Source organism: Macrosteles quadrilineatus, unplaced genomic scaffold (genome assembly GCF_028750875.1).
Source record: "Macrosteles quadrilineatus isolate MER2022 unplaced genomic scaffold, UCM_ALF_1.0 Scaffold_3__2_contigs__length_128488019, whole genome shotgun sequence".
NCBI classification, from domain to species: domain Eukaryota; kingdom Metazoa; phylum Arthropoda; class Insecta; order Hemiptera; family Cicadellidae; genus Macrosteles; species Macrosteles quadrilineatus.
In genome coordinates, this window is record NW_026542596.1 from 64,490,961 (window position 1) to 64,507,429 (window position 16,469).

The 16,469-nt window shown below is 33.7% G+C and overlaps 1 protein-coding gene across 1 annotated transcript; it reads right to left on the bottom strand.

The window, feature by feature from the left end:
- Nucleotides 1–3,198: 3,198 nt before the first annotated feature.
- Nucleotides 3,199–10,657, bottom strand: LOC128991183 (uncharacterized). Its single transcript, XM_054413966.1, has 4 exons — nt 10,558–10,657; nt 5,821–5,939; nt 5,256–5,346; nt 3,199–3,593 (listed from the first exon to the last, which is right to left on the bottom strand). Exons 1-4 carry the CDS (start codon nt 10,648–10,650, stop codon nt 3,447–3,449), a joined length of 450 nt encoding a protein of 149 aa, XP_054269941.1. The 5' UTR covers nt 10,651–10,657; the 3' UTR covers nt 3,199–3,446.
- Between the last annotated feature and the right edge of the window lie 5,812 nt (nt 10,658–16,469).

The following is a 16,469-nucleotide window of genomic DNA, read 5'->3' on the forward strand; positions in this document are numbered from 1 at the left end:
GCAAAGTATAAAATTAAATTGAACCCCACAGAGAAGTAAGATACAGAAGAAACACGATGATGGGACAACCGAGCGCTTTCAGCTCTAGTTTGTCGTGAGGAGCAAGGAAGAGCCTGAGCGGTGCAGACTGTTCCTATCGCACAGAGCTCAGCATCGTCTACTGTGAGCTTTTTTTTTAGAAAACTTAACCCCAACGTTATAAATCAATCCATAATTTTAACTTATCTAGGAGGAGAAACTAAACCAACAATTCCCAGAATATAGATAAAACAGTTCTTGCATCAGAGAAAAAGATATTCGTGACAAGCCCTCCAACTTAATTTAAAGCCTTCCAAATATTTTGTTGCAAGGAGGGTAAAATTCTAATCGTGCATATAAAACCACAAGAGCACAAACCATGAATCAATATTACATAGCTGGGATAAAGACGCCTGCTGTTTTTTTTTTATCTTTGAGAAAATGTTCGTACATGAGGGTGAGGAAAGTGTTAAACTTTGTCCTAGACACCATTACTAGTGATAGGCACCACTTAAGTGTGCCATTGAATGTTCCTTATGTAAATACTCAACTCTGTGCTATACCCTCATCAGTTTTGTGTTGAACGAGTTTTCTGCTTATTAGCATTTAAGAATCCTAGGAATTATTTGTTTTTCGATGCCTCACCCAGAAGAAAATTTTCTAGCTTGTTGATTACCGGTAATTATAGATTAACACCATACACTCTTGTAAAACTCAACAATTCATCTGAGAGAGTGCAGACGCTAAAATCAACAGTTTACATCAGCTTAAGTCGCACCAGTCGTTCCTAGCAAAACGCACCTTTACAAACTGTTATATATTCTCTAAATCTATGAATGGCCTTAAGTAAGACCACAGGTTGGTTTCAGCACCTTTAACCTAAAGGAGAGGTGCTGCCACCTAGGCAGCAATCCTGTGAACTACAAACTTAATCCTCATACGCTTATAGTCTGTTTCCAAACAAGGAAAACATCATCATGTAAAGCAGCCAAAATATAAAGCGTATTATTGTTCGAAAATTAGATGCACAAGAACTTACTGTACTTAATAATAAATGTTAGTGGAATACAATTTATTGTGCAAGCTCATTGTAAAGTAAGTCTTCAATTAAAAGTCAAGTTGTTTGCTTGACATTGCAGAAAGTTTACTAATAAGTTTAGGTAATATCCTTAAAACCTGAATACACCAATAATTTGTTGTACATTTAAACACATTTTACATTAAATACTCGGAATACCCAATACAGCAAAATGACACTGCTTAAGTCGAACGTTAGCTATACTAGTAACAACTACACTTAAAAACTATTCCTTAATATGTAAAGCTTAAGCTCTTCTCAATTTACATTCACAGCTATAATGGATGGAATTTACATAGACTAGTTAGTAAAGATTAATAAATTGTTCATCTATATTCAACTAATTACAAAAAAAATTCTAGCATTTAAGCAACATTGAGTACAGGTTTACAAGTAGAATTCCATTGATATAAAATAATTTTCCAAACAAAAAATTTGTCACGATGTACTCATATTTATAAAAAGGGCTTACGAGATGTGTAAGGTTTTCTCATAAATGAAGATACAAATATTTTCAATTGTATCATGATTGACTGAAAATATGTATCGTAAAAAATGATTAAACAGATTTATATAATCAATCAAGGAGGCAGTGATGTAACAAATATTCAATTGACTCCCTCAGAGATACCATGATAGGTTTGGTAAAAACAAAAACACTTGCACAATTAAACCACTATATAAACCAAAACCATTGGACTTTGAGAGTGTAAATTACACCACTGCAGGTATACTTAGGTGTTATAATTTAGGAGATATACTTAAAAACAGAACAAGTCAGGTATTGTAGAGGCTAAGAAAATCACCCTTAAAACGGTGAAATTGACACATTTAAACCTTTTACAAGTGATCCTTGATTAAGTTAAGCCCCTTTGAGCTCCAATCTTGGCCAAGCAAGCTAGTTGAAATATTAGACAACGCCATTTTCTTAATTTGTCATTTTGCCCTGTAATATTTTAGCTTTTAGCCAGTCCCCAACCGAATGCGACCATTATTATTCTCATTACAGTAGCTGAAAATAATGTAAGGAACAACTCTAGGGGGACTCGTAGGGAGGAGAACGAAGACTCAGTCTACCATAGAAGAAGAAAGAAAGAATACCAGTCTTCTTTCTTCTTCCTACTGATGAAGTCCCTAACTGGGACGAAATATGAAGTTTTCTGTTTTGTGTTTTATGTTTGTTATATTGGTTTATTTGTGTTAGTTTTATCGAGTGGGTCATGGACTCCATTCATGTCCATCAACCTGACGATTGACTTTAAAAATGGTTGACTACTCAAACCACAGGAATCTAAAATACAGTACACTATTTAAACTTTGTGGATCGCGTCAATTTTTCTTTGACTTCCAACACTGTGATGAGAACAATGTTGATGGGTTGGAACCAGCTAGAATATTAGTTGCTGAAGTAAAAAAAGAATAAAAAACAACTTTGATCTCAGATTTGTTTGGCTTTGCGGGAGCTTGACGGACATTTTAATTTATGGAAACCCGTCTTATGATAAAGTTTGTACTTAATAAGAATTTATTTGTTGTAAAATAGTTTTTAAAGACCAAAGGGGGTAAAATAGTCTTTAAAGGGCCTTTTTTGCATTTAAATTTCAACTCGGGAGGCAGGAAAATCTTACAACTAGGTAATGTTAAAACTAGGAAAAAATTCATCCTATGATATCTGGACGGATCTTGTTAAAAGTTCTCACTCGAAAGAAATTGATAAAAATTATAAAATACTTCAGTGGTTAAGGCAGTTAACATTTATAGAATGTGGAATTTTAGTTAAACATTGAATATCATAGATACTGATTAATAGCAGGCTAATCAAAAGAAATAATGTACAATTACATTTTACTTTCTAGCAGATAACTGCTTTCTTGTCTATGTGAAGGTTTGGCTGGAATATATATACTTATGTAGTAAAACTGAAAGTACATCATAGATGTTCATAATTTGTATAAATGATTTTCTATTGAAACATGATTGGTTGCAAAAGAGTTTCAAACATGACTACACTAAATATTATTTAAATACCATTAAGTAGACATTGTGTCTTTACAAAATTAATCCTAACACAATAATCTGTCAAGGGCTAATATAAGTTAGGTTCTGACAATTAAGAGGAGATGGTAAAATTTTAAATTTATACTTTTTATACTTTCATATTCCTAATGGATATAAAGGATTATCTTTGCACTGATTGGATTTCATATTTGGTACAAAATAGCTGTATAGGTAATTTTTGAGTGCTTAAGACAAATATTGTTGTTTCCTGTTGGTAACATTGGGCCACCGTGTTTACATTATACTTGCATGTTTTGAAGCGGCTTACTCTACTTCACAGCGTCAAGGATTCTTAGGAGTTGGAGAAATCAGTTCTCTGGATGATGGCAAAGTGTGTTGTTTGGTAACTGTTCTTCTTCTTGTGTCCTCGCTCTAGTGATCCAGTCATCATGTAGCCCATGTTGAAGTCTGCCATCGTCACGTTGGATGTTAAACTCAACTAGACACATTAAACAGCTGATTTAAGATAAATGAAGAGTTGATGCTACCAACAACAAAGAACAACAAATAGAATAAATATAGAATGTCAAAGGAAGGTTCCGCTTGGAGTGCCATGTAGTTACGGCGCACAGCTGCAGGCAAGGAGCCTTATGCTATCAGCAGAGGCTGCAGCAGTGTGCGCCTTAACTACACGGCACTCCTAGCGGTGGACGCCGGAACATATGCTAACCGCAGCACTGCTGTCGGTCTATTTTCTATTTTTGCCTATGATACTATCATATTGACTATTATATACTGAAGTAGACATAACATCTATATGGACCAGCGTCACCAATATTTTAGTAAAAAAAACTTAGTTGTGTGAGCTAGTCACAGAATGCGCTAGTGTTTAAAAGAAAGTTAAAATTTTCAACCTTATAGTTTTTGTTGCTGACAAATTTCATGAGTCATAACAGTTGCTATAGCTCACAATAAGTCATTCAATCAGTTTGACTTGGTAACAAATTTGTGAATTTGACAGAAATTAGAAAATTTAGGTCAGCACAATCTGTTGACTGAAATTTATTATTAATCACGCTCACATCAACTATGACGATTTTGATAAAAAACTGAAGACAGATTTAACATGAGGATGGCATGTCTAGCTGGATCAAAAGTCAAAGATACTTCTACGTTAACACCATGAATATTAGAACAGAAGTGGTATGCATCATAAACAAATTACCTAACTGGCCCGAATCCTATACTAAAAACATTAACATGGTTTATTTAGACAGTTCCATTTCAGTAATGTTATATAATACTGTATCCTTACTTTAGGGCCATAGTAACATAATTTGTTTATGTTTATATTATTAATCATTTACTGTTTCTGTTCTAATATTCATGGTTAATAGGTACACGGTTATATGGTTTGTAATATCTGAGTGTATATGCAGTAAAGTTATATGGCTGTTTCACAAAGCTTTGAGGTCGAAAAACATCATCTGGGCTTAGGAGTCGCTCGTAAAGGGCAATCATTCACTGTGATGAGGCTCATTGTCACTTTCTTTGTCTGATTTTGGTTCACAGTTACTTGACATATCAAGGTCCGGTATCCCCAATGAGTTCACAGAAAATGAACCTACCTACGTTGGTGTGGTTCAACCCAACCAACCCATTACCGAAGAGCTACAAAACGTTTACTGCTGCTGTTGGGTCAGAGATTGAGCTATGGTTTGCCAATGAACGTATCTAAGGACATTGCTCGGGTTGTTTCGGACGGGAATTGGTTCTTTATTGGCTGGGTATTTTGCAATGATGGATAGGAACTTCAGCAGATATTTTAGTTGAGAGTTAGTATCCAAGATCAAAGTGGGTATGTGGACAAATAAAGGGACTCTGCAAAGATTGCTACCATTCATTTGCAGTAAAATTTAAATATTAACACTCCGGCAACCGGGCGAACCCTGCGTAACAACGTCCTAGTGCCAGCAGTTAAACTTTGCAGCAAGTGAGCTGTTAACAATGTTCATCTCTTAGCCAACTCATTTATCACAAAAACCGAATAACTGCTGCCGCATTTATATGTTTGGCCAATAATCAGTGTTACGGTATACAGACGTTTTATGACAAAACACACATGAAACCGTTTCTATTTTGTAAAGGTATCAATATTTACCTTAAAATCAGGATCAATGTTCATCTTCTTAAAGGAACCAATGATGCATAAACTGTGATCGGAGCTGATCATTTGAGCTTTTGTGGTAAACCTGCAAAAACACAATACATAAGTAATTTTGCTTTTATATAAAAAAAAAAACTTGTGTGGTTTTTACATCACTTGGTGCACCAAAGACCAAACATATCACGGCATGTGTCTGCAACAGATATACCATGCTGCTCCAGTTTGTTAAGCTGTGTATAGAAAAATAGATCATCACTTTATAATCTAAATTGGTTTTCAGAAAGAAAAACTCAGACACCCAGTTGTCTTAAACATTATTCTGTTGTGAGGTATTGCAGTGGAGTTATGAGGTATCGGTACCAGTCTGTGTAACTTGCCCTATCAATGGATGTAAGTAGTATTGTGTTGCTTACTGTTGAAAGCTGGACAATTCGGAGCTCAGCATAGTAAATCACAGGCGATTTGTTGAACAAACATCTTTCCTAGATAATATTGTATTTTACGAGCAAAGGTTTCCTGACAAACTGGATTTTAAAAGGTTTTTCACACACACACTTACCTCCTCGTGCCTGTGACCTCAATGACCTTACACCTAGACCAGCTCCACCAGCAAGGCGCCAGTATCCAGTAGGATGACATGGCGCTGCGGGCCCAGCCTTCCTCCGGATATAAGAGCACCTACACAGGGACAGTACAATGTACCAACATGAAGTGAAAAAAAACTAGTTGATAAAAATTAAACAGCATGTATACAGATGTAAAGAATAACACAGGAATTTACAACACACACAGGCTATCCAAAGGGGGGGTTTGAGGGCCGTTATAATGACATGATTTGTATTGCAATCGAATGCCAATTGTGTTTTATAAAATACTAGCTGTATTAAAATAAACCTGCCTCATAGATATGGAAAATAGTATATTTAATTTCTTTGTATCAGCTGTCTGAAATTGTAAAATATACAGTTTAGCAGCACTGAGCTATCTCAGTGTTTAGCAGTTCTTCTTGTTTACATTTAAGTGTCAAAGCAAATGTAAACAAACATTGTTAGTGTTCTCATCGCAGTCATGGAGACCAATCAATATTTACTTTTAAAATGTTCACCTTAGAACTTTTAAAGCCAAAGGGGCAAAGCCTACGGTCAGTATCGAAATGTGAATAGTCCTATAATGGTCCTTGGTATGGTAGCTATATTTTTGTAAAACTTAAGCCCAGTTGGTTCAGTAGTTTTTGCACCTTTTAGTAATACACATACAGACAGACACCATTAGATTTTTATATAATAGTATAGATAGATATATTAAAGAGGTAAATTTTTATTTAATTTTTTTACAATTTCATTTATGTTAAGTTTTAAAGATTAATTAATCATAAATACAATCAAAATTTTAGGTCAGTGAACCAAGACAGAAAAGCGCTGTATTTAGTAGCTAAAAACCTTGATATCTAAAAACAACATTTATTTAAAAATTATGGAAAAATGTGTATAGGCATAGTCTTAGTTCAAATAATATTAAACAATTTTACGCCACACTACATTATTTTGACGAACTTCCCACGCAAGGATTTAGTCCAGAAAACAGCTGTTTGCCGCCAGCTTAATCAAATGGGGTTTCATTGCGTACTACTGTACTGCAATGAGTTTTGCCGGACACCAATCAGCTGATTATACTGTATTTAGGTGGCAGTGAGTGGTTATAAACAAAAACATAACCTCTCTTTGAGGTTATCACTAGTGATATTTAGTCCTTTAGTTGGTGTAAATATATAAGGATATGTACGGATTTAGTAGTATGGCGTAAACTATCGTACGTAACTCGTCCAAAATGTGTGTACCGGACTCGTATGGTAATCCCGTACTCGACTTCGTCTCGCACGGGAACGACCACACTCGTCCGGTAAACACTTATTTTCAGGACTAGTAACGTAATATACTATTACGCCACACTACATTATTTTGACGAACTTCCCAAGCAAGGATTTAGTCCAGAAAACAGCTGTTTGCCGCCAGCTTATTCAAATGGGGTTTCATTGCGTACTACTGTGCTGCAATGAGTTTTACCGGACACCAATCAGCAGATTATACTGTATTTAGGTGGCAGTGAGTGGTTATAAACAAAAACATAATATAACTAGCGGTTTTTAGACCTTTAGTTGGTGGAAATATATAAGAATTTGTACGGATGGATAAATTCTTTCTTTCTACTATAGTTATTTGTGTAATTAGTGGTGAAAGTGGCACTTTGCTGCACACGAGAGCAATGTTTACGCACGAGCCGCAGGCGAGTGCGGAATGATCTCGAGTGCAGCAAAGGCCTTTTTCACTCGTGTTACACATTATATTTTTCCTACAGTCACTATAAAGCATATAAATAATTAGTCTTTCAAACACTAAACAACACGTTTTTAGGTTCAGCTGGCAACACAAATAGGTGCCCTAGAGAAAGTAGTACCCGCGGTCTGTATCACTCCGCTATTTTTCCTCGGCAAGAAATGTACTCCGCGTTTTGAGAATATAGTTCCGTATGTTTTTGTAATTTGAAGTGGTTTCCGCGCAAAAAAAAAACGCTTTAAAGGTATTTTCTTGTTTATTAAGATCGTAGGAATGTTTTAAAAACGTTTAAATGAAAAGTCCAGAAAGTTCAGAAATACCTAAACTATAAACACGAAATGACAGGTTAAATCGTAGTTATAATAGTCAGTCAGCTGCTCATAGTATTATTATCTTTAAGTGTTGCCAACCTATTTCCAAGCGTACACGGATTACGTGCATAATAGAACCACGCTGTTTTGTGTTGTTTCGTTGGAATACTGATGTGCGGCAAAGTATAAACCGTACGGCAAAGTATAAATATGCAGCAATTAGCAGCTTTCTGTACTATAAACAGTACAAGGAAGCCAACTTTGTCGGGTGACTGTAGGAAAAATAATTTTAGTAGTATGGCGTAAACTATCGTACGTAACTCGTCCAAAATGTGTGTACCGGACTCGTATGGTAATCCCGTACTCGACTTCGTCTCGCTTGGGAACGACCACTCTCGTCCGGTAAACACTTATTTTCAGGACTAGTAACGTAATATACTATTACAATTTTACGAGGGGCAATTTTTTTTACCTCACCACCTTAACAGCGATAAATACACACTTGCACATTTTATCAGCATTTTGACCATTTCAGTACTAAAGTCAAAAGCCTGTGTAGTTACATAGCAGAAATATATCAACCATAATGCTACTACGTTCAGGCTGGGACTTAATGGGGCTACTGGATACGGGACGGTCCCACAGTCTTCGTTTCGATATGATAGTGTTTCCAAATGTTGAAAAGATTTACTTGTAAATGCAGAGTTTTGGCTAAGGGAGTATGTTTTATCAATGGTAATACCAACACTGAGAATGAAAAATAAAAACTGATCACTACACAAAAAATTATTTCAAATCAATGCTCGTGACAAAATTGTAAATATTGTAAACACTTCAACAACAAAACGCATTAAAACGAAAGCCTTCAAGTTTAACAACGCAATTCGGATACAGAAATCTTGTTGCCTATCCGACACTGTAAGGCTCTGCTGTGTGGCTACAGGCGGTTTCACTCTTTTCATTAAAATATCTGTGAAGTCATACTGAAGTTGGAAACTCTAGATTTTTGACTTGGAAAAAGTGCATTATTCAATAAAAAAGTTGTATAGTAATCTAAAATATCAAGAATAGAAATTTGGTCATGTTTTTTGCAGTTCGTTGTACAGTAACTTACTTAATCGTATACATTTGATAATGTAGAATCTATTTAATAGCGAAGCATGTTTCTTTAAAACTTTTTTTCTCAGTTTGTGTGCATCGCAGGGAAAATCTACGCATACTGTTAGAAAGATGTTTTCCTATAGGTGTGCAGAATCCCTTTAAAAATTAAAATAGGCTCAAAAATAAGCACAGCAAATGAATTTAAAATTTAAACAATTAACATGAGCCCTATGGGTGACGAAATATAAACAGGGAACCAAAACAAATGGAAGAAGAAATTCCAATCACATGTTTTATTTACAGCGTGGTGTGATAATAGAGAAGTCTGTTCATTAGATATTTTTGGTCGATTTTTCGACCACTGGACGTCCTCTTGTTAAATTAATTGTACAGACTTGTTGAAATTACGTCTTAAGTTAAAATTAAAGTAGTCTGTACGTGAATTGCATGAAATATAATCATAAGTTTTATTAAAATATTCGTATTAATAATCTGAATACACTAAATATTAATTTATCATAGGCTTACATAAATTTAAACACATTTTTCATGAAATTGTAAATTAATGGTCATAATTATAGTTCGTATACTTTTTGTATAATGATGTGTAATTTGTATACTTGGAAGACGGAAAATATTTCTGTGCACTGCAAGTAAACTTATTATTCTGAAAATGTGTGTCTTTTGTTGTTTCTTTAAAAACTAACTACTCTTATAATTTTCGTATCACCTTGTATAGGATCGCCATTTTTATGACTACGGATACACTGAGAGAATAATATTACTGCAATTCAATTTAAAAAGCCTATATCTTTATATTTAACACGGACTGGGAAAATGACAAAAAATGTTTTTATAAAGAAAAAATAATCCTAATAATCACCGGGTTTGATGCTGGAGAGCCACAACATCGAATTTACATTCAGAAAAAATATTTTTAAAGATCAGATGTTATTTATTTGCAAATTCAAACGTGAATTCGTTTTTTTTTGCGGAAACCAATTCAATTCGTTTAATTACACGAAATGGTTTTAAAATATGACATTTCCCAGTCAATATAATTTTTCTTTAGCATTGCTAGTGTTCTTACAACATATCTGTGAATATAGAAAATGCCATGTGAAGAATACAAACAATATGATATTGTAGAGTAACCTTATAGAAAACGAGTTTCCGAATCCTCAACTAAACTAATTCAAATTGTTTAGTTACCCAAAGGGGGTTTGAGATATAAAATTTTCATGCTAAATACCATATAACTTTCTATATATTGTTTGAAGAAAAATATTATTTGTTTACACTATAGCAAAAATACTTTGTTTCAGTTACGTAAGAAACACATTACTTGTAATTTTCATGGGTTAAATAATTTTAATTCTATCTCGGAATATGAATATTGAAAAATCTATGTAAAGAATACAAACAATACGAGAGTGCAGCACATCCTTATGGAAAACGAGTTTCCGAATCCTCACTTATAGCGTCGTCTGCAGAGACATTGTTGGTATATAAACATCCACTGCTACCTTGATATCACCACTGTCCACGTACCTTGCACGGCTGCCTAGAGGTGAGGAGATGACGTGCTGAACACCGGGAACGTCGACGGGGGAGAGGAAGACAACAACAGCCTTCCTCAGCCATAGCCTCAGCACTACTATATCAGCATCAGCAGCTGCGCCACCCCTACTGTCGCATCCTTCGATATATCGATGGTTTACCGATTACACTGTCGAATTTGGAAAATCTATTCCGACACCAGTTAATCTACAGCTGTAAGAATAATCTTCGTTGCCAAATTTGTATCAAAGCTTTGATTATTTAACCACTTAGCTATCAACAAAAAATAATTGGATTGTAATTTAATAACCTGGAGTCTAGATTTAAAACGCATCATTGACGTGTTGTTTTTATACTTAATGTATATATTGTGGTTTAAAGATTCACGCCAAATAGTTTCTCGATTCCTGAAAACATTAATGAGCGAGGTTCCTAGAAATGTCTCGTATGTGTTCTCAGAGGTTACGTTTCTCAGAAAATACGGTGTATGCAAAGTTTTTGCGATTTACTACAAATTCAAAAAAATGTTACACTCTGAGTGATAAATTATGAAACTAATAACCCTAATGTTTACAATGTTGGGTGTTTGTAGAATTGATAAATTGTAACAATTAAGTTTGATGTTTAGATAAAATTGAAGAAAACTTACAAGGTCCTCTCAATTAGGCATATCAGAAAACTACTCTCAAACTGCAATCACATACTGAATCAATCACTTTGAAATTATCATTAATGAACAAAACTCTTATGTACTTTCACATTTTATACAGACTATTATCACCAAAATGCAACACTAACTGGTTTGTAATCGATGCTAACTATTGCGATAGTCGTATCGAAATAAGCCATCGATTGGTGACATTCCGATACACACAGGCTCCACGGCTACGCTCCGTCCTACAAACATCGGCTCCCTCCCTCTCACCCTCCCTCTCACCCTCCCTCTCACCCTCCACACCAACCCTTCTACTACCCTCAGGCCATCGTGACAACAAATGTCGCCTCCGTCACTTCATTATTCGCCACCTCTCTTGTCTCCTCTTTGTCTATTCTTGTTTTCATTTTGCCTCCTTTCCCTCGACTGAGTAGGAATAAAACGCTTTGCAGATTGCTTTGTTTTGGTTTGAGGTGAAATCGTGAATAAATCACGGAAGTGGGAAATATTGGCTTTTTGCCATGCGAGAGCATTGTTTGACTGTTTTGTGGATATTGTGAATCGATGTTAGAGTAAACAACATTACAAATGTTTTGAATATCCTATACGAGCTATGTGGCTGTCTGTGTGCAATTAAAAATTCGAAATCCAGCGGAAGGATTTTGAATATTTTTTTGGAATTAGGGACTCATAGCCAAAACGTGATTGGTGACAGCCACACAGGAAAACACTATTTCGCTACACAACTCATTGGAATATTTAAATTTTTAACATTGGCCTTATAGGTTGCCAAGTAACTATGTTGGTTGAACAAAATAATAAGGAAAAGTAAACTAAAGACTTGAAAAATGTGTTTATGACAAGCCATCCACAGTATACTAGCAGATTACAATATACAGTACAAGGGGGAAAACATCAGTTGTTTACTATTGAGCAAAGATTACATTGAATATTAATCTCTATAGGGGAAAACAGTTCCGATCAAATAAGTTAGGTACCTGATTACTTTACCTGGCTCTCTACTACCAAAACTTAATCCCCTAAGTATTTTTTTGTTCACAATTTATAGTTAGCGATCAACGTGAATAAGAATAAATAACTCAATAGAACAAACATACACAATAATAACTCATATGTAACAATTAATTGCCAATTCATTTTAGGATCAGAAATAAAATAAAATCATACAAAGAACGAAAATAAAATTGTTTCGTTAAATAAAATATTTAAACAAAAAGAAATAAGTGTGGTACAGAGATACCACTACATATGAGAAACCATGAGCGGCAATTGTAATAAAGTTACAGTGTAAAGTTCCATTGGGGCGTTATTAGCTTTAAAACGGCTCTTGGGGCTCAACTGCGTGATTTACAAGGTTGCTGTTGCGTGTGTTAGAAAACACCTCAGTGAATACTGATATTGCACTCCACACTCAGTGAATATATACTGATATTGATACTGCACCTTACCCTTAGTGATACTGACGTAGAAACATCGTCTCATATTCAACGAATGCTGATATTGATACTACTGATATTACATTTCACACTCAGTGAATATAAACTGATATTGATACTGCACCTTACACTTAGTGATACTGACGTAGAAACATCACCTGATATTCAAAGAATGCTGATATTGATACTACTGATATTGCACTTCACACTCAGTGAATATATACTGATATTGATACTGCACCTTACCCTTAGTGATACTGACGTAGAAATATCACCTCATAATCAACGTATGCTGATATTTATACTACTGACTGATATTGCATTTCACACTCAGTGAATATAAACTGATATTGATACTGCACCTTACACTTAGTGATACTGACGTAGAAATATCACCCGATATTCAACGGATGCTGATATTGATACTACTGATATTGCACATCACACTCAGTGAATTTATACTGATATTGATACTGCACCTTACCTCTAGTGATACTGACGTAGAAATAACATTAACCTCATTCAGTTAATGCTGATATTTTTGCTGAATTGCAACTGAACACTTAGTGAATACTGATCATCTGTCCAAATATGTGTATATTTGGTGCACTTGAGACAAGGAAATTTATACAGATGCTCTGATATTTACAGTACACTCCAGTCTTGGTGGATTCTGATATTGATGTTGATACTGAGATTGGCAATGCGCTTCAAACTCAGTGAATACTGATACTGTTGCAACGTACTCATGAGGACAAAAATAATATTCAAAAATAATACCATACGCGTACAAACTGATATTAAACGTTAATTTTTATCAAATGCTGATTTAATTATACGTTAAATGAATAATATGCTCTGAATACTACTGACAATTTTTAATTAGATTCACAGCACGATGAGATCAGTCAAAATACTGTAATATTAAGTAGTGTATCCAATAGTCAATGGCAATCCATATACAAATCCCAAAGTACCCATGAACTTTTGAGAAACCACAAATCACGTCCCATAAACCATATACTTAAAATGTTCGTCATGACGAGAAACCTTGCGCAAAACTATCCATTATTTCATAAATTGCACTTTAAGGTCGTAATTACTTTCCAAAGGGAATTTTCCATATACCTAATGTTAAAAATACCTCAGCTGTACGTATTTGTTTGTTATTCCTTCAATTTATTACCAAAAAACAGGGGCCCATTCATAATAAACTACAAGTTACAAGTAACAACTAGTAACTTGTAATTTCCATTAGATTTGCATTGGGCGATCAGCTGATTTACTAATCTTCTATACTATTATATAAAAATCTAATGGTGTCTGTCTGTATGTGTATTACTAATAGGTGCAAAAACTACTGAACCAACTGGGCTTAAATTATACAAAAATATAGCTACCATACCAAGGACCATTATAAGACTATTCACATTTCAAAACTGACCGTAGGCTTTGCCCCTTTGGTTTTAAAAGTTCTGAGGTGAATATTTTAAAAGCAAATATTGATTGGTCTCCATGACTGTGATGAGAACACTAACAATGTTTGTTTACATTTGCTTTGACATTTAAATGTAAACAAGAAGAACTGCTAAACTGCATATTTCACAATTTCAGACAGCTGATACAAAGAAATTAAATATAATATTTTCCATAACTATGAGGTAGGTTTATTTTAATCTAACCTTTTATCATGGATTATTTATTCTGAAACTATGTCAATGATTATAAAAAAAAAATTCTATAACCGTTGCTGTATCAACTCCGGCTCTGCTTTGGATTTTTTAAAGCGTCTAAGTAATGAAAATAATGTTATTGATATGTTTTCATGGAAACAGTATTAAAATTACAAAGTATAGATGTTTTATATGAATTTGGAGGCTACTTTAAATAAGTTCTAACTGCTTAACATGTGTTTTGTCCGATTTTGATGAAATTTGGTATAAAGGTGTAAGGCGGGATAAACTTGAATGAGTTCGCGAACCAGCATGATCGGACCATGGGAACGTCGTTTTACGGGAGGTTTTATGGGATAAAAAATGGGTTTTCTCATTTTTGACCCTCAAAACACAAAATTACCCAATTTCTCTCTAGACCTTTTTAAAGAGCTTAAAAAACAAATAATTTAGTATATCAAAGTGATTTTGTACGATGATTGGTAACGGAGAAAATTAAAAAAATTGTAAATTTAAAATTCCCATGTTATTCTTATGGAGAAAATAACCGTTGTATTTTGCTTGTTTATGGATTTATTTTGATCAAACTTGGCAAATTTATTTATTTTACACTAAGCTATAAATATTTTCCTAAAAAATACACTTTATTAGTTTCCTGGTAGCAGCAAACCTAGGTACTCATTAAACCTAATGTTATTTAAATAAATTTAATTGAAAATAAATTCAGACAAATGGAAATTCGCTTAGTCGGCAGGTTTGCTGCGGCGGGGGTATTTATATGTATATTTAGGTAAATTAAGTTATTGTGTTTTGCTAAACCTATGCTTAAATTAAACTAAAGAATATCGTCAATAACTAAATTGTACGATGATTTTTGTTTTCTAAAATCTGTTGTGTATATATAACTATATTTAATTATCAAATGCTAATACAAAATACTCTTATTTTATCTTAACATAGCTTTCAGTTCACATTTAATTTATTTGATACATTTATTATTTGTGTTTTGCCACACCACTGATTAAATTAAACCAAGGAAAATATCATAAAACTAAGCAGTACACAGTGTTCTTTTGTTTCTAAAATCAATGAAATATATGTTACTATGTTTACTTAATGGTAAGGGTGAAAATGTAAAGGCAATGGACGATGGAGCTGATTAAAAGAACGAGTTTGTATATTAAGTTGTTTGTTGATATTTTTGTAGAGTAGAATCAGAGATGCAATGAAACATATACTGTATTTGCTATTACATTTTTTAGTCCTTGATGCTTTGTTAATCATATTAGTTTTGTCTGCTGTCTTTAATGCTAAATTATTTGTTTACAATTTTTTATAGTACCTATAGATATAGTTTCTTTAAAATTTCAAAAAAACTGTATTGATCTAGCACAGCAATATTTCTAAAGTTTATAACAGCTGACTTAGTTTTGCTAATGATTTATTGTGAGTGAAGAAACTGAAGATCGAAGGATTTGTGATTTAATATAAAGAAGAGTGAAATTTAAAAAAATTTTCATTTAAATTTAATAATTAGTATTTTTGCAACTTCAAAATTAAAATTTAAAATGTCAATAATAAATTAAAAGATATGTAAGATTAAGGTCAATCATGTATGTCAATGTTTTATTCGAAGATTTGGTCAGTTTTTCTCATATCAGCCTACACAAGATTTAAAATTAATCAAAACCAAAATGGTGCTATCCACTACTTACTAGATTTAAAAGTCATATAACTTAAACGTTTCTATTAAGGCTATAAAAGTTGAATTTTGTTTCTAAAAGCGTTGGCGGATGTGTAACTATTATATGCAAGAGATAAAGATTAAAATGTTTCTATTTTGTGTCCTCTTCCCGTTGCAAAGCACGGGTACAACAGCTAGTAATATATTAGTTTGTACTTTATTATGAAATCGGCCCCTGGTGATTATTTGTTTGTATTATTCTATTCGGTTTTGTTTATTTAAGCTTAACTTAACCAATCAATGGTTTTATTAATACTTATGAAGTCAAACGTGTTGAATCCCGTGGGTAACAGCTAGTACTATTAAACGTTGTTGTATCAAACAGAGAAAAAGCATTTCAGACGAGAAAATAAGTAATTAAACAAACTTTACCT

Bases quoted from the DNA above. Each gene is read 5' to 3' on its own strand.
- LOC128991183 (XM_054413966.1), bottom strand. From the start codon at position 10,650: ATGGCTGAGGAAGGCTGTTGTTGTCTTCCTCTCCCCCGTCGACGTTCC. The intron at 5,940-10,557 runs GTACGTGGACAG...GTCCCTGTGTAG, and splicing joins CCTCTAGGCAGCCGTGCAAG to GTGCTCTTATATCCGGAGGA. The intron at 3,594-5,255 runs GTAAATATTGAT...TAATGTGTCTAG, and splicing joins ACATTGATCCTGATTTTAAG to TTGAGTTTAACATCCAACGT.